The sequence below is a fragment of the Gymnodraco acuticeps genome, unplaced genomic scaffold (genome assembly GCF_902827175.1).
Source record: "Gymnodraco acuticeps unplaced genomic scaffold, fGymAcu1.1, whole genome shotgun sequence".
NCBI classification, from domain to species: Eukaryota; Metazoa; Chordata; class Actinopteri; order Perciformes; family Bathydraconidae; genus Gymnodraco; species Gymnodraco acuticeps.
In genome coordinates this window covers 16,333-40,715 of record NW_022992310.1, presented here as the reverse complement: position 1 = coordinate 40,715, position 24,383 = coordinate 16,333, and the positions used below count along the sequence as shown (strand labels likewise).

The 24,383-nt window shown below is 42.0% G+C and overlaps 1 protein-coding gene across 1 annotated transcript in view; it reads right to left on the bottom strand.

The window, feature by feature from the left end:
- The window catches only part of LOC117541116 (fibrillin-2-like), a gene marked incomplete at its 5' end in the record, with an annotated part of 48,263 nt that overhangs the window by 8,684 nt on the left and 15,196 nt on the right, over positions 1-24,383 (bottom strand). Inside the window, 33 exon segments of the mRNA XM_034208222.1 lie at positions 259-381; positions 478-603; positions 2,028-2,234; positions 3,426-3,551; positions 7,171-7,302; positions 8,023-8,145; positions 8,237-8,356; positions 9,338-9,463; positions 9,548-9,613; positions 9,992-10,144; positions 10,247-10,372; positions 10,656-10,775; positions 11,215-11,343; positions 11,651-11,767; positions 12,827-12,952; positions 14,168-14,293; positions 15,548-15,673; positions 15,875-15,946; positions 17,158-17,307; positions 18,031-18,061; positions 18,063-18,092; positions 18,094-18,120; positions 18,122-18,145; positions 18,147-18,160; positions 18,258-18,383; positions 19,034-19,102; positions 19,267-19,428; positions 21,144-21,266; positions 21,832-21,954; positions 22,041-22,166; positions 23,065-23,187; positions 23,768-23,890; positions 24,254-24,379. Coding sequence (XP_034064113.1) covers positions 259-381; positions 478-603; positions 2,028-2,234; positions 3,426-3,551; positions 7,171-7,302; positions 8,023-8,145; positions 8,237-8,356; positions 9,338-9,463; positions 9,548-9,613; positions 9,992-10,144; positions 10,247-10,372; positions 10,656-10,775; positions 11,215-11,343; positions 11,651-11,767; positions 12,827-12,952; positions 14,168-14,293; positions 15,548-15,673; positions 15,875-15,946; positions 17,158-17,307; positions 18,031-18,061; positions 18,063-18,092; positions 18,094-18,120; positions 18,122-18,145; positions 18,147-18,160; positions 18,258-18,383; positions 19,034-19,102; positions 19,267-19,428; positions 21,144-21,266; positions 21,832-21,954; positions 22,041-22,166; positions 23,065-23,187; positions 23,768-23,890; positions 24,254-24,379 — 3,621 coding nt within the window.

The following is a 24,383-nucleotide window of genomic DNA, read 5'->3' as shown; positions in this document are numbered from 1 at the left end:
CATTTTCAAGTATCAAGAATAATTTACAGGTTATTTTAATATCATCTTTTCCAATTGTGCAAATAATCTTTTCTTCTAACCCTAACCCTGTATTTGATTGACTTTTCCAACTTATAACTGAACTTATGAGGCAGTATACCTCGCCTCTAGTGAGTGGCCCAGCCCTTCGTATATTTGTCTGTATGTGGCCCTCTGTGAAAAAAGTTTGGACACCCCTGCTCTAAACAGTCAACACACACACACCCAGAGTCCTCCTACCTTTGCAGGTCTTCCCGTCCGGCTGCATGCTGTATCCTCGGGGGCAGGAGCACAGGTAGCTGCCCTCTGTGTTCTTACACAGGAAGTTACAGGGCTTCGGAGACAGAGCACACTCGTCCATATCTGGAAAATACGAACAGGGGGAAATATTCAGTATGTGTCAAACCAAACCAGATGCATTTGAAACCAAAGTGACTGATCGTAAGATGTGGCTCGTACCGATGCAGGAGGTGGATGTGTAGTCGGTTTTGTATCCCACGTTGCAGTGACAGCGGAAGGATCCGATGGCGTTGATGCACTGACCGTTACGACACAGATCTGGCATCACCGTGCACTCGTTGATGTCTGAGGTACAGAGACGTTAGAGAAAGGGATAGGAAAGGTACTCATTGTAATAAGGCCACACCTCAGGCCATTATGATTATCATTCTTATTAATTCTCTTTTTTTATTTAAGTAATTGGTGTGTAAGCTGAGATATACATAGATATCTTGCTACATGATTTAAGTGAGATTATTGTCACCCATGGAGGGATGTATGTTATATGCGTAGTAACTATTCTGCACACATTTGAGTACGTATGCGGGTCACGGTGTATGCTATGTCTGAATGTTTACAATAATGACAATAAAAAGATTATAAATAGATAAAAAGAAAGTTATTCACTGACACTTTAAGAGCTACAATCTTGTTTCTTTAACATAGTATCAACCATTTTTCATGTAGCTGCATTCAACTTAATGTACCCTAATTTATGTTCCCTTTCACAGGTTCATGTATTTGAATGCATTGTATTTTGTTATCGTAATATTGCGGTCATGCAGAATTACTTGCATTATGATTTACCACTAGAGCAGTGTTTCTCAAACTTTTTCATACCAAGGACCACTTAACCAATAAAAAAACACTCGCGGACCACCTAACTCCACAAATATCAAAAAACACATCGTTTTTCTAGAACAGATTACAAAACGCCTGAAAATGGTACAAACAAGTGGCAACATGTGTGATGAAGGTGTTGCGCTGGGCTATATCATGCAATCGAAAGTGAAACTTAACCTCCCTCCATTGCGGAAATATTCCCGCGAGAGTGCGGAAAACTTAAATGTATTTATTTATTTAAAATGTGAAATTGTACCAATATACTCGCGGACCACCAGGGGGCGCTCACGGACCACACTTTGAGAAGCACTGCACTAGACCCACTGTTTAACATGATAGGAGCAATGATGGAGCTACTGAATGGAAAAGAGAAAGGCTTACCTGCTGCATATTATTTTATCTGTGGCACAAAAACCAAATGAACCCATACAGTGAAGGCTCTGATTTATTTCCGTTTGCCAAAAAGCTATTTTTTCCTTCTATTTTTCCTTCTATTTTGAACTAGTTTGTTTGCGCAACTGTACTTGACTAGAAAAGAAAAACTGAAAAAGCAGCTTTTAACAATACAAAAAGAAACGATTGTTGTGGTGAATATATAAACCGCAATAAACCGTATTTAATTTAGTCTTCATTTACATTATTTAATCCCATATTCTATTGACATGTATATAGACTTTTTGCACTACTTTTTAGTTAGTATTTTTGTATTTTATTATATATTGTTGGAGGAGCTCAGGTCAGAAGAATTTCATTACCATTTCTAAACTGTCGCTTTGTGCATATGACAATAAAACCTTTGAATCTTGAAATGGGTAAATAAAGAAGCAGAAATAATATGGAGATTTGGTTTTGTTCAGATCAGTGTGTACCACGGTGGTGCCCCTCACCTCTGCCGTCGGTGGTGTATCCGGGTCCGAGCGGGCACATCCTCTTGTACTGCATGGTGCCGGGCAGCGGGCACAGCTCGCACTGAGACCCCCAGCCCCTCCCTGTGTTGCAGCAGCACTCAGACTTAGTGACACTGTTCCTGTTGGTGGCCGACTGCTGGCACATGATCTGCAGAACCTCCGTGAAGCAGAAGCCCTTTCTGTTGTCTGCAGGCCACGAAGACAGGACATAGAAGGGAAGACAGTATGTTAATAATACAAAAGTTAATTCTTTATAGCATGGAAAATGTAATAAATACCACTTACCCCTCCATCCCCCCCCTGCCCCCACTGGACTATAACTCCCCCACACACTCAGACACTCAAATCCAGCATCAGACACTTTTTACGCTGCTATGGACAATATTGCAATAATATTTATTTTTGCACATTCGACAATCTGCACTAATGTACTTTCTCAAAATATTGAAGTGACTGTTATTTTGTATATATTGATTGTTGTATTTTTCTCTAGGTCTTAATGTGTGCACTTGTAAAAATGTGTGTTTGACTGAGTATATATATTTACACATATTTGCACGCATATTTTTATATCTTATATAGTATTTCGATCTCTCCGCCTGTACACACAAACTGGAACATTGACAATAAAGTTGACTGACTTTTGACTTATAAATTATGTGTAACAACCAGAGATCGCAAAAGTACGCACATTCTTTACTCAAGTAGAAGTACAGATACTTGTGTTTAAAATACTCTGGTGAAAGTAGAAGTACTGACTAAACTTCTTTACTCAAGTAAAAGTAAAGAGGCTTTGAAATGTACTTCAGTAAAAAGTACCCATAACTAGCAGCTGCTTTAAAGAGTACCTGACCTCCCTTTATATTAATAGAACAATAATGTCATTGTTAGCTAATGAATGTTTCCATGCTGAACAACGGCAACATGACAACGTTTCCATTGGTCCCTCTTCTTTAGAGAAGACCAGGAAATGATGGATACACGGATCGTGTTCAAATCAATAGGCACGCAATGACTCTAAAGAATAATGATCACGCATCAAACACACATTCAGACTAAAGGAACCAGCTGTTTGGAAAATGAGAGAAGTAGAAAGTACAGGTATTGGAGTTCAACATGTAAGAAGTAGAAAGTACAGGTATTTGAGTTCAACATGTAAGAAATAGAAAGTACAGGTATTTGTGTTCAACATGTAAGAAGTAGAAAGTACAGATATTTGAGTTCAACATGTAAGAAGTAGAAGTAAAAAGTCGTCAGAAAAATAAGTAGTGGAGTAAAGTACTGATATCAGAATAATTTTCTTAAGTACAGTAACAAAGTATTTGTACTCCACTACTTCCCACCTCTGGTAACAACAAGCTTTTCACCGGATCTTACCAATGCATTCAGTTCCAGTGACGCTGGACTCGAAGCCGTCGTTGCACTCGCAGCGGTAACTCCCCACCGTGTTCACACAGCGGCCGTTCTTACAGATGCCCGGTTTGGAGCGGCACTCGTTCAGATCTGCATGAGTTCGGGGAAAGAGAATGAGAGGATGAGGACATTGGAAGAGGGGCGGACAATTCCAGTAGCAGTAGTAGCAGATATTGAGTGAAAGTTATGGAGATCTTAAAGGTCCCCCATTATACTGTTTTTCATCAATATATTACAGGTCTCAGATACATACAAAACCTGTCTCTGATTGGCTCCAAACACCAAACAGATCATTGTAGCATTACCCATAATCCCCTCTGTTTCAGCCCTGTTTCCAAAGTGCTGATTCTCTGTCTGTTACTTTAGATGAAAATAAGGAGCCCCTCCCCACGCCCCTCTGAGAGATATTTGGTTACAAAGAACACAATGGTGCTCTAGGAGGAGATTCAGGTGATAAGGGGGGGGGGGGGGGGGGTTACCTTGGTTGCTGATTGGCTAATGGTTACACAAGCCAAACAACATTATGACATCATAAAGTGGCCAAAATCTGATCAGCTAATTTTCAGACAGGTTTTTATAGAAATGGATCAGGACAAAAAGAGAGAGAATCTTTGTTCCTGAAACTTTCAGAGTCTCTTTCCACAGAGGGGACACATGTTGATGTAGAGAGAGACATGAAGAAGAGGGGACACATGTTGATGTAGAAGAGACATGAAGAAGAGGGGACACATGTTGATGAAGAAGAGACATGAAGAAGAGGGGACACATGTTGATGTAGAAGAGACATGAAGAAGAGGGGACACATGTTGATGTAGAAGAGACATGAAGAAGAGGGGACACATGTTGATGTAGAAGAGACAGAAGAGGGGACACATGTTGATGTAGAAGAGACAAGAAGAGGGGGACACATGTTGATGAAGAAGAGACATGAAGAAGAGGGGACACATGTTGATGTAGAAGAGACATGGAGGAAGAGGGGGGGACACATGTTTGATGTAGAAAGAGAACATGAAGAAGAGGGGGACAGCATGTTGATGTAGAAGAGACATGAAGAAGAGGGGACACAGTTGATGATGAAGAGACATGGAGAAGAGGGGAACACATGTTGATGTAGAAGAAGGAGCATGAAGAAGAGGGGACACATGTTTGATGTAGAAAGCGACCATGAAAGAAGAGGGACCACATGTTGATTGTTAGAAGAGGACATGAGAAAGGAGAGACATGAAGAGAGGGGGACACATGTTGATGTAGAAGGAGACATGAAAGAAGAGGGGGACACATGGTTGATGTAGAAGAGACATTGAAGAAGAGGGGACACATGTTGAGTAGGAAGAAAGAGACATGAAAGAAGAGGGAGACAACATGTTTGATGAAGAAGAGACATGAAGAAGAGGGGACACATGTTGATGTAGAAGAGGAACATGGAGAAGAGGGGACACATGTTGATGTAGAAGAGACATGAGAAGAAGTAGGGGACACATGTTGATGTAGAAGAGACATGAAGAAGAGGGGACACATGTTGATGTAGAAGAGACATGAAGAAGAGGGGACACATGTTGATGTAGAAGAGACATGAGGAAGAGGGGACACATGTTGATGTAGAAGAGACATGAAGAAGAGGGGACACATGTTGATGTAGAAGAGACATGAAGAAGAGGGGACACATGTTGATGTAGAAGAGACATGGAGAAGAGGGGACACATGTTGATGTAGAAGAGACATGGAGAAGAGGGGGACACATGTTGATGTAGAAGAGACATGAAGAAGAGGGGACACATGTTGATGTAGAAGAGACATGAAGAAGGGGACACATGTTGATGAAGAAGAATGAGAGGGACACATGTTGATGTAGAAGAGACATGGAGAAGAGGGGACACATGCTGATGTAGAAGAGACATGAAGAAGGGGGGACACATGTTGATGTAGAAGAGACATGAAGAAGAGGGGACACATGTTGATGTAGAAGAGACATGAAGAAGAGGGGACACATGTTGATGTAGAAGAGACATGAAGAAGAGGGGACACATGTTGATTGTGTAGAAGAGACATGGGAAGAGGGGACACTGTTGATGTAGAAGAGACATGAAGAAGACGGGGGACACATGTTTGATGAAGAAGAGACATGAAGAAGAGGGGGGACACATGTTGATGTAGAAGAGACATGGAGAAGAGGGGGACACATGTTGATGTAGAGAGACATGAAGAAGAGGGGGACACATGTTGATGTAGAAGATAGACATGAGAAGAGGGGACACATGTTGATGTAGAAGAGACATGGAAGAAGAGGGGACACATGCTGATGTAGACGAGACAGTGACATGAAGAAGGGGGGGACAACTGTTGATGAAGAAGAGACATGAAGAAGAGGGGGACACATGTGATGTAGAAGAGACATGGAGAAGAGGGGACACATGTTGATGTAGAAGAGGACATGAAGAAGAGGGGGACACGTGTTGATGTAGAAGAGACATGAAGAAGAGGGGTACACATGTTGATGTAGAAGAGACACGAAGAAGAGGGGACACATGTTGATGTAGAAGAGACATGGAGAAGAGGGGACACATGTTGATGTAGAAGAGACATGAAGAAGAGGGGACACATGTTGATGTAGAAGAGACATTGAAGAAGAGGGGACACATGTTGATGTAGAAGAGACATGAAGAAGAGGGGACACATGTTGATGTAGAAGAGACATGAAGAAGAGGGGACACATGTTGATGTAGAAGAGGACACGGAAGAAGAGGGGACACATGTTGATGTAGAAGAGACATGAAGAAGAGGGGACACATGTTGATGTAGAAGAGACACGGAGAAGAGGGGACACATGTTGATGTAGAAGAGACATGGAGAAGAGGGGACACATGTTGATGTAGAAGAGACACGGAGAAGAGGGGACACATGTTGATGTAGAAGAGACATGAAGAAGAGGGGACACATGTTGATGTAGAAGAGACACGGAGAAGAGGGGACACATGTTGATGTAGAAGAGACATGGAGAAGAGGGGGACACATGTTGATGTAGAAGAGACATGAAGAAGAGGGGACACATGTTGATGTAGAAGAGACATGAAGAAGGGGGGACACATGTTGATGAAGAAGAGACATGAAGAAGAGGGGACACATGTTGATGTAGAAGAGACATGAAGAAGAGGGGACACATGTTGATGTAGAAGAGGACATGAAGAAGAGGGGACACATGTGATGTAGAAGAGACATGAAGAAGAGGGGACACATGTTGATGTAGAAGAGACATGAAGAAGAGGGGACACATGTTGATGTAGAAGAGACATGAAGAAGAGGGGACACATGTTGATGTAGAAGAGACATGAAGAAGAGGGGACACATGTTGATGTAGAAGAGACATGAAGAAGAGGGGACACATGTTGATGTAGAAGAGACATGAAGAAGAGGGGACACATGTTGATGTAGAAGAGACATGAAGAAGAGGGGACACATGTTGATGTAGAAGAGACATGAAGAAGAGGGGGACACATGTGATGTAGAAGAGACATGAAGAAGAGGGGACACATGTTGATGTAGAAGAGACATGAAGAAGAGGGGACACATGTTGATGTAGAAGAGACATGAAGAAGAGGGGACACATGTTGATGTAGAAGAGACATGAAGAAGAGGGGACACATGTTGATGTAGAAGAGACATGAACAAGTGGATTTTGAATAATAGGTGACCTTTAAACATTTTCACTCACCCATACAGCCCTCTCCATCGGGTCTGCGCTGCATGCCGGGGGGGCAAATACACATGAAGGTCCCGATCAGGTTCTTACAGGTCATGCCCTTGGAGTCGCAGTCATCCATCCCCTCAGAGCACTCGTCCTGGTCTGGGGAGGGATACAGAGAGAGGGTCAGTAGGTAAAACAGCAGATAGAAGAGACAGTTAAAGATCTCCTATCATGCTATTGTTAGACATATATCATGGGTCTCAGATAAATAAAGTCTATGATGTGTTTTTCTCAAAATACCAAACAGATCATGCATTTTAGACACCCCTCATATCCCTCTGTTTCAGCCCTGTTAGAGGAATGCTGATTCTGGGTCCTTAGCTTGATTCTACGAGATATAGCTAAATGCTGCCGTGATTAAATGCCATCATGTTCCAAACCACATCAAGGATTATTTCTGAAACAGTATGGAGCTCAAATGCTTTCTCTCTCTCAGGTTTACCACAAAGTGAGTTTCTTTTTTTATTTCCTGCTTTTTTACACACACTCTCTCCAGTACAGGTTAGCTCTGAGTGTTAGCGATGCTAATGTAAACAAAGACCATTTTACGTCCAAAACACGTTGTGCATTGTTTCTGATAGGGCCGTGGGTCCAGATTTTCGATAACACGTCATATCGGACGCAAATCTGGATCAGCTCCGTTGCAGCCCCTTTTTTTTAGATTTCGGTACGGAGGAAAAGAGAGAGGGTTTTGTTTTCTGACACTTTGTGAGTTCCCCGACACACCGGGGACACATATTTATGTATAAAAGACATTAAAAAGTGCTTTTTGCATGATAGGAGACCTTTAAACACACAGGAAGTTGTCCGTGCTCTCACCTCTGCACATGCGCTGGTCCTCTCGCAGCACGTAGCCACCGGGGCACATGCACTCATAGGAACCAAAAGTGTTCACGCACCGGAAGGCACACAGCAAGGGATTCTGGGAGCACTCGTTGATGTCTGGAGTCAAGAAGAGAGAAAGGATCCTTTAATCAACCCATTACAAAATAATAAAATACTTGTAATATGAGTGACTGTTTGAATGGCTGACCCTCGCAGGTCATCATGGCTCCGGGTTCGAATCCGTCCTGGCACGTACACTCGAATCCTCCGACCACGTTGGTGCAGGTTCCATTCCCACAAGGGTTTCCAATCGAGCACTCGTCAGTGTCTGGAGAACAGCGGAGAGTAGAAAGAAGAAGCAGTTAGATTATCTATTCTGTACCTGACGTTATAAAAGCACTCATTAGCAGTTTAAATGTTAGAGAACTGATCAGGATGCAGGAGGAAGCTTCTACTGGCAGAAGCTCAATGTGTTTGCATTTAAGTAGCAAATGATAAACATTGAGTTTTAGACCCCGAGTAATGGTGCGCACTTTAACAAATGCAATGCCATTTTCAACCTGCATACTCTGCCTACTTGAAATGTGTGTTGTGTTGATCACAATGTATCTGGGGAATTAAGTGTTGACTTGCTGGGAATTCATGTTGTTAAAGTTAGTTAAAATAAAGGGAAATTCATCGATCTGTGGCACTCGTTTTACTTTAAAATTGGTATCAAGTATTCTCATCAAGAGGCTGAAGTCAAAGTCAAATCAGTCATTAGGTAATCAAGAGGCTGAAGTCAAAGTCAAATCAGTCATTAGGTAAGTAAAACGAGTGCCACAGATCGATGAATTTCCCTTTATTTTAACCAACTTTAACAACATGAATTCCCAGCAAGTCAACACTTAATTCCCCAGATACATTGTGATCAACACAACACACATCGACTCAAGGCAACACCTCTAGTTACTGGTGTTAAAAAATAACATCCTACCTTTTGGTCATATATTCTGTGACGTGGCAATAAAGCCCCTTAACAAAAGACAGCCGTTCTCCTGCTCTTTTTGAGACAATAACTCAAAGTACTCAGCTCTACTTCTATGATCTCAGTGTTATTTCTAGAAACCACCTTCAAAAAACTTACAAAAACTCACCTCTTCAATCTGGCTTTTAATGTGTGATTGTTTTTGTATTATTTGACTTTAACTTTAACTATATATTTATTTGTTGTTCCTTTATTTTATTTTATCTTCACTATATATGTAAAGTGTCTTTGAGCACCTGTAAAAGCGCTAACACATTAAATCTATTATTATTATTATCTTACCAATACAGTTGACCCCGGTGTAATCCAGGTTGAAACCGAAGGGACACTCGCAGCGGAACGAGCCGTCTGTGTTGATGCAGATCCCGTTCTGACAGATGCCCGGGTTGTTCAGACACTCATTCATGTCTAAAGAGAGCAAGAGAAAAAAAGCATGTTTTAACAAAACCTCCACAATTGTCTACTCGAGTAGATTTGCGTTACGGCACTCACCTTCACGAGTATCGCCGAGTCCAGGCAGGGCTCCGTGCCCGAAAGGACAGAGTGTGTCAAAAGCTGCTACAGACACATAGAAAAAAAGGTACACATTATTATTTAGCAAATGTTTCTGTGTGCACGTGAGAAAACTAAAGTTTAAACGGTTAATTGTCATACAGAGGAGATGTGGTAGTGAACATCTTAATCCCAGGCTCCTCTAACGATGCAAAATGCCATATATTTAAGAAAAGCAGATGAAGAAATAAAGACATAATAATGCAAGTAAGATCAAGAAATAATAATATATATACATATAAAATAGAATAAGATAAAACAAATAGTAGAAATATGTGGATTTGTGGACATTTGTAAAGAGGAACAAGTTATTCAAAATAAACGTAGGTGGTAAAAGATCTGTATGTGTGTGTGTGAGTGTGTGTGTGTCTGTGTCTCACACACCCTCGCTCTCTCGGGGGCACAGCTCGCAGGGCAGCCCCCAGCCCTCTCCGGGCATCTTGCTGCAGCAGCACTTAGCCTTGGTGGTGTTCAGAGCTTTGGGGACGGAGCATTTCCCCGCCTCAAATGTAGTGAAGCAGAAGCTCTCTCTGGTGTCTGCCATGAGGAAAGAGATGGACCGTAATTGGTTGGTTATTCATGGACCACTCAAAGACAACATCACCACAGTATCAGGGATTATTCCAGATGTTCTCTCACCGTAGCAGCGCCGCTTGTTCTCCGAGAGGACGAAGCCCGACTGGCAGGTGCAGTGGAAGCTGCCGGGGGTGTTGGTGCAGGTGCCAAACTGGCAGATGTTGGGCTCCACCTCACACTCGTTGATATCTGAGCAGAGAGCGAGAAGAGGAGGGGAGGATTAAGAGAGGTGGGGAGAGGGTGGAGGTGTTTTTTAGAGCAGATGGCTGGGTTGTACTGGGATGCTGATGGGAGAGTTTAGTCTGAGCTGGTGTGTGTGTGTGTGTGTGTGTGTGTGTGTGTGTGTGTGTGTGTGTGTGTGTGTGTGTGTGTGTGTGTGTGTGTGTGTGGTGTGTGTGTGTGTGTGTGTGTGTGTGTGTGTGTGTGTGTGTGTGTGTGTGTGTGTGTGTGTGTGTGTGTGTGTGTAACTTACCTATACACTGGTCGTTCTGCACCTCGTAGCCAGGAGGACAGATACATCTGAAAGATCCGTCCAGGTTCTGACAAGTTCCTGGAGAGCAGGTGCCGGGGAGGCTCACACACTCATTGATATCTGTGGAAAGATTCGAAAAGAATATATGTGTTTAAGTCTCTGTACTGAAGACAAATGGTACTGAAGGAAATCTTGGGATGCAACTAACGATAACATTCCTTCATTGCTTGAATCGATTGGTCTATAAACTGTTGTTAATTACTGTATGGAAACAAAGTCCAAAGGCGAGTCTTGTTGCCTCAAAAATGGAAAGATTCTCGCTTCAAAATGACTTAAAATGGACAGAGGGAATCCCCATAGTTGAGGGGCTGAAACCAACACCTACTACATTTCTGCATGAACAATTATTTAAACGATTTGAGCAATTTTCAAAACAGTTGGCAAAATCTTCTTTCGATCAACAAATAATTGATCGTAATAAGTGTTGAAGCTGTAAAGAAAAACGTATAAATACTCCACCCTGCTCTTATTGATCTTGTCTATTTAATGCCTGACTTACCGACACAGTTCTTCCCGTCCGGAGTGTTCTCGTAGCCCTCGTGGCAGAGACACTGGAAGGACCCCAGCCCGTTGATGCACTGCCCGTTCCTGCACACCTGACCCTGCAGAGCGCTGCACTCGTCGATGTCTGGAGGATAAACATGTCAAAGGTTAGGCATCTGAATTCTGACCTCCTTTAGAAACAGTAGTAGAGGTTAACAGGTGCAATACATCCTGAAAATATTGGCTAGTGTATACGTTTCTTTCTAAAACTGAAGAGTCAAAACAAAGTCTGATTTAGGTCTGAATGTTTCCCAAATGTAATACAACTACAGAGAAGGTTTATGTTAAATGACTTGCACAGCCATTATATTACAAATCCAATTACGGCCTAAGTTTTAGATGCATTTTAGGACTTTTTAAGTATCTTGTGGTCCCTGGTGAATGATCCGTACCCATGCAGTCGTTGTTGTGTGTGAGCTCGAAGCCGGGGAAGCAGAGGCAGTTGTAGGAGCCCACCGTGTTCTTACAGGTGCCGTTACCACACGGCTGTCTGTCACACTCATCGATGTCTGGGAAACACAGAGAGAAACATATTTAGACAGAAAAAACAGGCAGATATAGGAAGTGTGCATCGTGTGGTTGCTACTGAGCAGAGATGGCAAAGGCAAAAGTAACACATCCTTTACTCAAGTAGAAGTACAGATACTCGTGTTTAAAAATACTCTGGTGAAAGTAGAAGTACTGACTAAACTTCTTTACTCAAGTCAAAGTAAAGAATTTTGAAATGTACTTCAGTAAAAAGTACCCATAGCTAGCAGCTGTTTTAAAGAGTACCTGACCTCCCTTTATGTTAAAAGAACAATAATGTCATTGTTAGCTAATGAATGCTGAACAACGGCAACATGACAACGTTTCCATTGGTCCCTCTTCTTTAGAGAAGACCAGGAAATGATGGATACACGGATCGTGTTCAAATCAATAGGCACGCAATGACTCTAAAGAATAATGATCACGCATCAAACACACATTCAGACTAAAGGAACCAGCTGTTTGGAAAATGAGAGAAGTAGAAAGTACAGGTATTTGAGTTCAACATGTAAGAAGTAGAAAGTACAGGTATTTGAGTTCAACATGTAAGAAGTAGAAAGTACAGGTATTTGTGTTCAAAATGTAACAAGTAGAAAGTAAAAAGTCGTCAGAAAAATAAGTAGTGGAGTAAAGTACTGATACCAGAATAATTTTCTTAAGTACAGTAACAAAGTATTTGTACTCCACTACTTCCCACCTCTGGTAACAACAAGCTTTTTACCGGATCTTACCAGAAAGGAACCAGCTGTTTGGAAAATGAGAGAAGTAGAAAGTACAGGTATTTGTGTTCAAAATGTAAGAAGTAGAAAGTACAGGTATTTGTGTTCAAAATGTAACAAGTAGAAAGTAAAAAGTCGTCAAAAAAATAAGTAGTGGAGTAAAGTACTTGTACCAGAAAAATGTACTTAAGTACAGTAACGAAGTATTTGTACTTCACTACTTCCCACCTCTGCTACTGAGTAACTCTGCAGGATGACATGCAACACAGTGTGGTGTATCTCAGTAACGCTTGACGTTGTTTCTCGTGTCGTGTTTCTCACCCATGCACATGGTCTGGTCGGCAGTGGCCTTGAACCCGTTCTGGCAGATGCAGCGGTAGCTCCCCTGCGTGTCGATGCACTCTCCATGGCTGCACACGTTAGGGATCTCCTGGCACTCATTACGGTCTGAAAATCAAAAAAGAATTAAAGTTATTAATGTATCAGTAAAAGGGATGCAACATTTAAGTATTGTAGTTAATGTCATAATGATGCCTTCAAACACACACTCACACACATATAAAGACACATTCATACACTTGTTTTAAACATTTTTAATTTGAATGTTATTGTTGTTTTAATACATGTTGTTCTATTCGATTTTGCACTTGTCTTTTTGTTTGTATGTTAACGAATTCTAACATTATTTAGGTGGAGGCTGCAATGGGCTTTCTGCCTCTTCCTGCACTTTATATAATTTATTATCGGTTATGTTTGTGTACATTTATAATGTGTTTTATCTTAAATCATAGAAACTAAATTAACAACGATATGAAAAACACAAAAGCTAACATTTCCTAAACTGTTTTATTTTCTATGACGAATCACTTCAAAACTACTGATAGATATTTTGTTAATCAACTAAATTACTATTTCTTCAGCAGGATTCTCCCTTTATGTTATGTGTTTTTATGCTTTTTATAATCTTATAGATTCTTATATGATATTTTCTATTTGTTTCAGCGGGTGTTTCTCAATGTCGAGGAAGGCTGCTCCAGAGCCACTATTTCAAGCATCGAGTGCCGCCGAAGGACTGTTCCAATGTCCAGCATACTTGGAATTCTACCGAGCCCGGCGTACTTCGTTTGGAGAAATTTCGAGGCTGCACATGTGTAGACTCCGCGGTCTTAAAATCCCCACAATGCTTTGCGCACGGACCAATTTCCCCAAATCTGTGGCGTTAAATATAAGGCGGGGCCTCTCATATGACGCACACCTGCACACTTGCTCGCCTGTTCCACTCTTCGTTTTTCCCAATGCCAGGAAGGATTCTTGCCTCGCTTCTGAAGCAAGTGACTCGGAAGACATGTGCTACCAAGCAAGCGTACTCGACATTGAGAAACACCCAGCATGTCCAGGTCCTGCGATAAATTAAAGTTGTATCTCTTGTTTTGGTGTCTTTCGTTTTGAATATTCAGACATGAACATTTCACGACAGTAAAATAATAAACAGGGTGGGTTAGTAGTAAAACAGCTCACCTCAGCGGATTCTCCTCTCTCCAGTGAATGCAAATTAAAATCCATCAACAAGAGATGCTTAGTTTGACATGTTCCCCACTTCACCAACACAAAACACCTCCATGGCATGTTGAGATAAGATGCCCCAGTAAGACCTCCACTCACCCACACAGGCCCCGCTGGGCGACAGTTTGAATCCCGGCGAACACTCGCAGCGGTAACTTCCTGGGATGTTGATGCAGTTGGCGTTGCGTTGGCACAGGTTGTCCCCGCTGTTACACTCATCAATATCTAAACGAAGGGGGGGGGGGGGGAGAAAAACATCAATCACTGAATCCATAACGGTCTGCTCCGGAGAAAAAACACAACCTTCTTCATTCAGAGGAGTCACCATACTGTCTTTACAACGACATAACTCAGCTTTCACTGCACTGAGTGGACTGGAGTTAAAGGGCCTGAGTGAGTGGAGCTGTATTAATGTGTGTGTTGTGGTCATGTGACTGTATAGGTGTGATTTAGTGCAACAAAGGTGGTGCATGTGTGTGCCAGGAGTTAGTACATGATATACTCTATGCCAGGAGATTTAAAGAACCTGCTGGCCCTTCCTTCCATCACCTTAGTTCACTTGTTTAGTGTTAGGTCAATACTTGTGTTGGAGAAAATACAAGGTGTCTTCTTTAGTATGGGTTTTCTGATGGGCATGATACTGTGTGTGACCTCGCAGCTGCCTCTTCGTAGATAGGAGAAGGCAGGGCATAATTCATGTTGTTGATTCCAACGAGAGCTCACACACTTTGTCTCCTCTCCTCTTTGAGGGGCAAAGAGCAACACTGCCTTTCCAGAGATGTCTCGACGCCTTCCCGACACCTGATGACGCTCAAATCGATTTACGACACTGTTTGGTACCTCCTGACTTTAGACTATATAAGCTTGATGTTACTTCCTGCTGAGCAGCATACCTCATGTGTGTGAGTTGAACCATATCCTTTGTATGTGACTCTGCTCCTTCTTGCAAGAATCAATTACTACCTGACTATTGACTCTCATCCCGGTGTCGAGTGATATTTTACTAACAACTTGGATGCCTGTAGATACTTGGTTATAAAGCAAGTTGAGCAAAGCTAGCCTAAAATTGCTCTTTGACATAACTTTGGATTAGACCAAATACATAAAAAAGGTCCGTCCTGAAGCAGCTATCAGTCTTCAAGTGAGTCAAAGACAGAAATACTACTACTGCTGCTATTCTATGCCTTCTATGGATCACTAATGTTTGCCCCTCTTGGAAAGCTTGCCTCCCACTTTAAAAACGTATGCTTCATTATATGCAATAGCCTAAAATAATGAAGCAGCAGGGTCAAAAGAGGAGATACAAAGTGCAGAGGTAAAAGTGTGAGACAAAGAGGGAAAGACAAATAGTAAGAGAGAGTACGTCTTTGTATCATAACTCTGTGCACATTGTCTTATAATAGGGAAACTGGTTTTTGAATCCCAGGTAATGACCGTTATCATTTATAGCATTCGACAGAAACTTAACGTGTGTCGTACCTTCACAGATGAGCAGGATGTTGTTGTAGCTGAAGCCCATCGGACACTCACAGCGGAAGCTCCCGATCTGATTGATACACACCCCGTTGGCACAGATGCCGGGGATCTCCCTGCACTCATCAATATCTGCACAAAACACACACAGCAGATATTATGCACAATGTAACAGCAGCACTTTTTCACAGTTTTTACTGATTGCGAAAAACACATTTTAACAACAAGGCAATTGAAAGTGCTTTACGACAAACATTGAAAGCATTTAGCATTCTGTCGCAACACAAACACCTGGTGAATAATATCGAAATACATTTCAAATAATGATCTTACCGACGGGCTTTCCAGTGTGGATGTCGATGATGAAGCCAGGAGCCTGGTTCCCACACAGCAACTGGTACTCAGCTGAAACACACAGGAAACACTCAGTGAATGCAAGTTATTGGGCAGTGATATTTCAACACTTGTTTGAACGTCATTTTATCAGTTTCTTTATTTTATTTAGTCTTAGTCCTGTGTCAAATGTCTTTGCTGGTTTTGATCATGTTCAGTGATCAGTTGCAGACCATTTACATGCATTAAAGGTCTCCTATTATACCACACCCGCCTCACCCGCAAAGCACTCAGCATTGTGGGTGACTCCACCCACCCCTCCAACAGCCTCTTCAGCCTCCTGCCTTCAGGAAGAAGGTTCCGCAGCCTCAGCTCGGGCACCGTCAGGCTGGGGAACAGCTTCCTCTACCAGGCGGTCAGGATGCTGAACTCTCTCCCCTCCCTACCTCCCTCTCTCCCCCCTCTGACATCTCTCTCCTGAACTCTCCACCCTGCCTCCGACCTTTCTCCCCTGCCCCAAATGGTCCTGGACTCTAACCCACACACACACACGCCCTTTTTGTTTTTTTGTTGTTGTTTGATGTATATATGTCACACTGTAGGACCTCGAGAAACGATATTTCGAGATTTCTGGATGTACAACATGTAGAATTCTTGACAATAAAGCTGACTTTGACTTTTTGACTTTGACTATTATACTGTTTTTCATCAATATATTATAGGTCTCAGATATATACAGAACCTGTCTCTGATTGGCTGAAACACCAAACAGATCATTGCAGCATTACCCATAATCCCCTCTGTTTCAAAAGTGCTGATTCTCTGTCTGTTACTTTAGATGAAAATAAGGAGCCCCTCCCCACGCCCCTCTGAGAGACCTTTGGTTAAAAAGAACTCAATGGTGCTCTCGGAGGAGATTCAGGTGATAAGGGGGGGGTTACCTTGGTTGCTGATTGGCTAATGGTTACACAAGCCAAAACATCGTTATGACATCATAAAGTGACCAAAATCTGATCAGCTCATTTTCAGACAGGTTTTTATAGAAATGGATCAGGACAAAAAGAGAGAGAATCTTTGTTCCTGAAACTTTCAGAGTCTCTTTCCACAGAGGGGACACATGTTGATGTAGAAGAGACATGAAGAAGAGGGGACACATGTTGATGTAGAAGAGACATGAAGAAGAGGGGACACATGTTGATGTAGAAGAGACATGAATAAGTGGAATTTGCATAATAGGTGACCTTTAACACTAGTTCAAAAAAGACATCTTCATTGAGACTCACTGGTGGCCGGAGTGGGACAGGACTCGCAGGGTTTGTTCCAGGCTTTCCCCACGTTGTAGGCGCAGCAGCACATCTTCTTGGTCATGTTGAAGGACAGCTCGTTCTCACAAGTGTCGTTGTAGTTTCGGTAACACACACTCTTCCTCATGTCTGCATACAAAGAGGACACAGCGCTTTAATATCCAACACCTGAAAGCCAGCACTTTAAATGTGTATTTCCAGTAGATATATAGATGGATAGATAGATAGATAGAGAGATAGATGGATATATAGATAGATAGATAGATAGATAGAGATAGATGGATAGATAGATAGATAGATAGATAGATAGATAGATAGATAGATAGATAGATAGATAGATAGATAGATAGATAGATAGATAGATAGATAGATAGATAAGATAGATAGATAGATAGATAGATAGATAGATAGATAGATTAGATAGATAGATAGATAGATAGATAGATAGATAGATAAATAGATAGATAGATAGATAGATAGATAGATAGATAGATAGATAGATAGATAGATAGATAGATAGATAGATAGATATTAGATTCATTATTAAATTATTTTGTTACAGAAGCAGTGTGTTCAACATTAAAATACAAATACTTAAAAAGTGAAATAGAGAATTAACAATTACAAATTAAATGAAAAGGAAAAATAGTATATACAAAATAAACAGTATCAAATATTCTGGATAATAAAAATGTTCTTAAAAAATTCCAAAATACTACACGATGAGAGTAATACTGTCTGTTATGTGAGATTGCACCTTTGGGAACGCCTGGATGGAATTTCGCTGTACTCTGTGTAGTGACAATAAAGGAATCTAATCTAATATTTTTGTTGGAAGATTCTCCCTCTCACCCATGCAGTTGTTTCCTCCGTTGACCTGCATTGTACTCGGGGGGGCACACACAGGTGTAGTTTGCCCAGCGTGTTGTAGCAGGTACCCGGTTCCACAGATCCCGATGTGGGTGGTTGCACTCATCGATATCTGCAGGTAACGATAAGATAAAGACGATATGAGGTGAGGGCGGATGGGTTAATAATCCTGTAAAGTGATCCTGATGATGTGACCTCTCAGTTCTTACCCTCACAGATGCGGGTCTCCTCGTTCAGGTAGTATCCGGCAGGACATTCACACTGGAAACTCCCGAAGGTGTTCAGACAGTTTCCACCCTGACACAGACCTGGTAGCTCCTGGCACTCATCGATATCTGGAGAGGAATTACAATCCATATACGTTTATTTCCGGCACTTTAATCGACACAACCCAAAGTAAACAATGAGTCGTTCCTTTGAAAACAGGGAAAAACCAAAGCCAACTTTGAAGCCTGATTACATCAAATCTTTTCACGTCATAATATAGGACAATTCTGAATAAATGTATACAATGATAATGGAAGAAAGAACCAGAATAATATCTACAGTATATGAATCAAATATTCCCGAAAAAACTATTGTTCAGACCTCAGCTGTATGACAACGTTTATTTCTGGCATTTTAAACGTCACAAAGCCAACTTTGAAGCCTTCAAGTTTATTACATCAACTTTTTTCACCGTCATAATTTAGGACAATTCTCAATAAATGTATACAATGATAATGGAAGAAAGAACCAGAATAATATATATATGCATTAAATATTCCCAAACAACTAGTGTTCAGACCACAAATTAGCATTTCCTTGTCAAAAGTACTCCATAAACAAACCCTTAGGCTCTTCTGTAGCACAAACATGTACTGTTACTCATGTATTTTTTATGTACATGTTTGAAATTCTGTAATAGGAGTTTAATTTGAGTGTTTTGCTGTACATTTTGTAATAGTATAAAAAACTGTTAAACAGAGAAAGAAGGATTGTTTACCTTCCAAGATGACAGTGATGGGGTTGGGTCTGAATCCCTCTCCTCCTGGACAAAGTGTCTTATACTCCGCTACAGAGAGGACAAAACGCACCACAGATTAGTGTGTTATTCATTTCAGAAAGGGGGGAAAACAGGAAGTTGAAACCCAAGTTAACCATCAGATCTGAGTAACTAGGCCTTAAACTCAGCAGTGAATCTTATAATAGGGCAATGGATCAGGCTGTGGTACGTACTGGAGTTGGGGGCGGGGCAGAGTTCACAGGGGTTTCCCCAGGCTCCTCCCAGGGAGCAGCAGCAGGAGGCGCGGGTCACCCCCACTCCGATCTCCGCGCTGCAGGAGATTCCTCCGTCACCGCGGGCCAGAATGTCCAGGAAGCAGTTCCCAACACGAGTGTCTGAGAACGTCACATATTCAGAATCAGAAACAGGTTTATTACCAGGTAGGGTGACACGTACGAGGAATTTGACTTGATGTCGTGGTGCTTACATAAAAAATAAACATACAATACATGTTTATTTCTTGTGTCTTAATTTCTCTTATGTACATTGCCTTGTGTTTTTATGCTGCTGCAACGCAAACATTTCCCAAATTGGGATCAATAAAGTACCCGTCTGTCTGTCTGTCTGTCTGTCCGTCCGTCTGTCTATCTGTCTGTCTGTCTATCTATCTGTCTGTCTGTCTGTCTGTCTGTCTATCTCACTGTCTGTCCGTCTGTCTGTCTGTCTGTCTCACTGTCTGTCCGTCTGTCTGTCTATCTATCTGTCTGTCTGTTTGTCCATCTGTCTGTCTGTCTGTCTGTCTGTCCGTCTGTCTCACTGTCTGTCCGTCCGTCTGTCTGTCCGTCTCACTCACTGTCTGTCCGTCCATCTGTCTGTCTGTCTCACTGTCCGTCCGTCCGTCTGTCTGTCTGTCTGTATATCTGTCTGTCCGTCTGTCTATCTATCTGTCCGTCCGTCCGTCCGTCCGTCCGTCCGTCCGTCCGTCCGTCCGTCCGTCGTCCTGTCCGTCCCGTCGTCCGTCCGTCCGTCCTCGTCCGTCTCGTTCCGTCCGTCCGTCTGTCTGTCCGTCCGTCTGTCTGTCTGTCCGTCTGTCTGTCTGTATATCTGTCTGTCCGTCTGTCTGTCTCACTGTCTGTCTGTCCGTCCATCTGTCTGTCTGTCCGTCTGTCTGTCTGTCTGTATATCTGTCTGTCCGTCTGTCTATCTATCTGTCCGTCCGTCCGTCTGTCTGTCTGTCTGTTTCACTGTCTGTCCGTCCATCTGTCTGTCCGTCTGTCTGTCTGTCTATCTGTCTGTCTGTCCGTCCGTCTGTCTCACTGTCTGTCTGTCTGTCTGTCTGTCTGTCTGCCCGTCTGTCTGTCTGTTTCACTGTCTGTCTGTCTCTCTGTCTGTATGTCTGTCTGTCTGTCTGTCTGCCTGCCTGCCTGCCTGCCTGCCTGCCTGCCTGCCTGCCTGCCTGCCTGCCTGTCTGTCTCACTGTCTGTCCGTCCGTCCGTCTGTCTATCTATCTATCTATCTATCTATCTGTCTGTCTGTCTCACTGTCTGTCCGTCTGTCTATCTATCTGTTCGTCCGTCTGTCTGTCCGTCTGTCTGTCTATCTGTCCGTCCGTCTATCTGTCCGTCCGTCCGTCTGTCTGTCCGTCTGTCTGTCTATCTGTCCGTCCGTCTATCTGTCCGTCCGTCCGTCCGTCCGTCCGTCTGTCTGTCTCACTGTCTGTCCGTCCGTCCGTCCGTCCATCTATCTATCTATCTATCTATCTATCTATCTATCTATCTATCTAAAAGTAAAACAAAAATTAAAAACACAGATAGAGAACTAGAAACATATTACAAATAATAAAAAATATAGTAAAATATAACAGTATTTACATAGAAATGGAATGGAATAAAATATGGAACAAAGATCGGCAGTAATACAAATAAGAAAACAGATATTGTTGTGCATTAATGTAATTCAAGATCAACACGCAGGACTCTAACCTACCGTCAACTGCTTTACTTCTGCCAAATACATGAGATATAGTTCATCATAGAGTACTGCTTAATGGAGGAGACCCACATGGTGTCCCTCATTATGATCAGCTTATTACAGGAGGTTTCTGACTCACCCACGCAGCCCACTCCGGTGGGGTTGAGCTCGAAGTCAGCGGGGCAGTTACACAGGTAGCTGCCCGGCGTGTTCACACACAGGCCGTTGATGCAGTTCACAGGGTCCGCACACTCGTTAATGTCTGCAACACACAGAGACAAATCAGGTTACAGACACCTTCCTGACAAGTATGTTGAGCAACTCCAGAAAATGAAGGGACTCAAAATGTAGAACTCTTACATCTTGAATATATTCTGTCTAATAATTGTGTAGCTGTACTACTTAATGATTTATAATCTTGTTTGATGTCACACACTAACTTTTTAGTTTGAAGGTAGACTGATAATGAATATGTTTTTGCTTGATTTATGTTTTTCACTTTTTCTTTTTGACTTTTGTTGACAACATGACATTAGTTTTTGCTGAAAACACTTATGGATAAATACGACATCTACATGTTTCTGTTATTTTTGTTATGTTTTTGTAGTGCATGTTTTGCATTCAAGAACAAAATTCAATGCAACAAAAACAGAGAAATGGAGGGACTAAACAGATGATTGTAGACTATGCATATCATAGATATCTTTCGTCAAATAATTTAATCTGGAAATGCAATACATAAATGAAGATGTTGTGGTCGGGGAACATCAGCTGAGTCTGTTCTGTGTCTGATCTAAGTGATGTTAGAGTTTCAGTGCAGCACTAACCCGTGCAGTTTCCTCCGCTGCGGTCCAGCTCGTATCCGTCGTCACACACACAGCGGAACATCCCGGGGAGGTTCTGACACGTTCCGAACACACAGATGTTCTGGAAATTACACTCATCGATGTCTGTGGCAAACACGAGATACAATGTTAGTTAGAGCATGAAAAAAGCACAGTAAGAGGGATAACATGTGACGGAGTGAGTGCAGCACCTTGGCAGGCCTTGCTGTCCTCGGTGGGGGTGAAGCCCATCTCACACTCGCAGCGGTACCCCCCCGGAGCGTTCAGACACTGGCCGTTCTCACACAGGTTCACGTTGTCCGCACACTCGTCCATATCTGAAACAGAGGGGCCAGCGTGTTATAAATAAAGCTCTGTGCATATGTTGTTATGAGCGGTCAGAAAAATCAACGTGCATTGTTGGGAAAATACTGAATGTTCTCTTCCAATATCAGAGTCCACATGATAACAAAGGTATCCCGACTGTAGCTGGGTACATGACAGGATGTATGATTACCTAGAAGAGCATCAGGACTGTTTTAGGCATGTGATAGCTATGTGATTAACATGATGGTTCAGCCTCTATGGAGATAGACATATGACAAGCATGCTCATTTCTGACGTGGAGCTCATCTGAACTAAACATTGAATACTGCTTTCTATTCCTCCATCTTGTGACTGTGTAACTCCCTCTCTTGTATTTAAGGCTTGTGAAGGACACTATTTGTCCCATGTAACCTCTGTATGTGATGACTACTTCCATTCTTGCAAGGATAATAAATACATCCTGATATCGAAGCTCAAGCCGGTGACGAGTGATATTTTTCCTAACACGCATCCACATTAATGATCAGATATCACCGTTTATCTAAAGAAAAACTGACAAAATACTAAACAAAACTCTGAACTCTTAAACAAAAGATTCAAAGCCATATATCTTGGGTACATTTTCTCATCCAGAATTCACCATGCGGTCTCTTTCGTGCGGTTAATAAATTGTTCGCCTTCCACTCATCGTGAGCACCTGTCACCTGTCGTCTAAGGGCGAAAACCACGCCTATGTGACGCCACCATAATAATACATTGATAGTCGGCATCAATCAAAACAATAATAAAACATCATATACGAATCATTCATAATATTTCATTATAAATAGAAATAAGATAGAAATGGCTTCAACACATGTATAGCAGCTAGTGTCGAATTAGGATTTATCTGAACGTTTGGGATGTTACCGGAGCAGAAGAAGCCGTCCCCGTTGAAGCCCTCCTTGCAGGTGCACCTGTAGGACCCCGGCGTGTTCACACAGTCTGCGTTGGGGTTGCAGTTGTGATCCTCTGCAGAGCACTCGTCCTGATCTGCAGGGAGAGAGAGAGGAAGGAAGACTTAATAGCCGATCTCAATATGGTTTTCATTTTGTTAAGTGTTTAACCTGATTTCTCTCTTTTGTCCCCTTTCAATAACCCTGAACCAGATGTGTGTATTGTATTCAGACTGTACCTCACTGCATTAACATTTTAACTCAAATAACTGCAACATTACACATTGAATAATATATGTATATAGAATCCTATGTTTAGATTTCTTTAGCAGAAGGTGGGTCTAATATAGTATTTTCCAACTCATTCTGTTTATCTTATGTTGTGTATTCTATAGATATATCTATATCTTTATACTGTTTATTTTATTGTTATTGTTTTATATGTATAACTCATGTGCAATGCATTTTAACAAGACAATTTCCCCAAAACGTAATTGTTTTACTTCAAACTTTAATTGATTTTTAACGCCATCTTCACAAGATGACAAACTCCTGCAATACCAGCGCTCTTGCTGTTCCACAAATATGATAGATTATGCTTATACTTTAAACCACAATGTTGTGTCTTTATTGTGTCTGTGTACTTGTTTTACAACATACAATGGACCTGTACTCACCCACACACTTGAGGCCGTCTCCCAACCAGCCGTCTCTGCAGCGACACTTGAAGCTGCCCGGCACGTTGATGCAGGCGGCGTGCGCGTCGCAGTTATGAGCTCCGATCTCACACTCATCAACATCTGGAGAGACATACGAAACAATTAGCTTCCACACACATTCTGGTACTGGCTATTTCCCTTTAAACATCAAACGAAACAATGTAAATGAAAATAAGGAACATTGGCCTTTTTTGTTGTTGTTGTTGTGAGATAGTTCTTTATTTATGGCATGCATAGAGGTTAAACATTTGGCTTTTTGCTTAGCAGGTAGTTTTAATTCTATAAGTAGTATTCCATTAATAAATGATCGTTTAAAAAAAATCTGTAGACCTGGAAATACTTTATGCATGAGTGAACTGTCTCAACACTCGTCTCAGATAAGGACAAAGACCCAGTGTGTGTGTGTGTGTGTGTGTGTGTGTGTGTGTGTGTGTGTGTGTGTACCTGTGCAGCCCGTGGATCCCTTCTTCACAAAGTATCCCAGCTGACAGTGGCAGATGAAGGAGCCTTTGGTGTTCTCGCAGTCGCCGTGGAGACAGATGTTTGGGTTCAAGTCACACTCGTTCACGTCTAG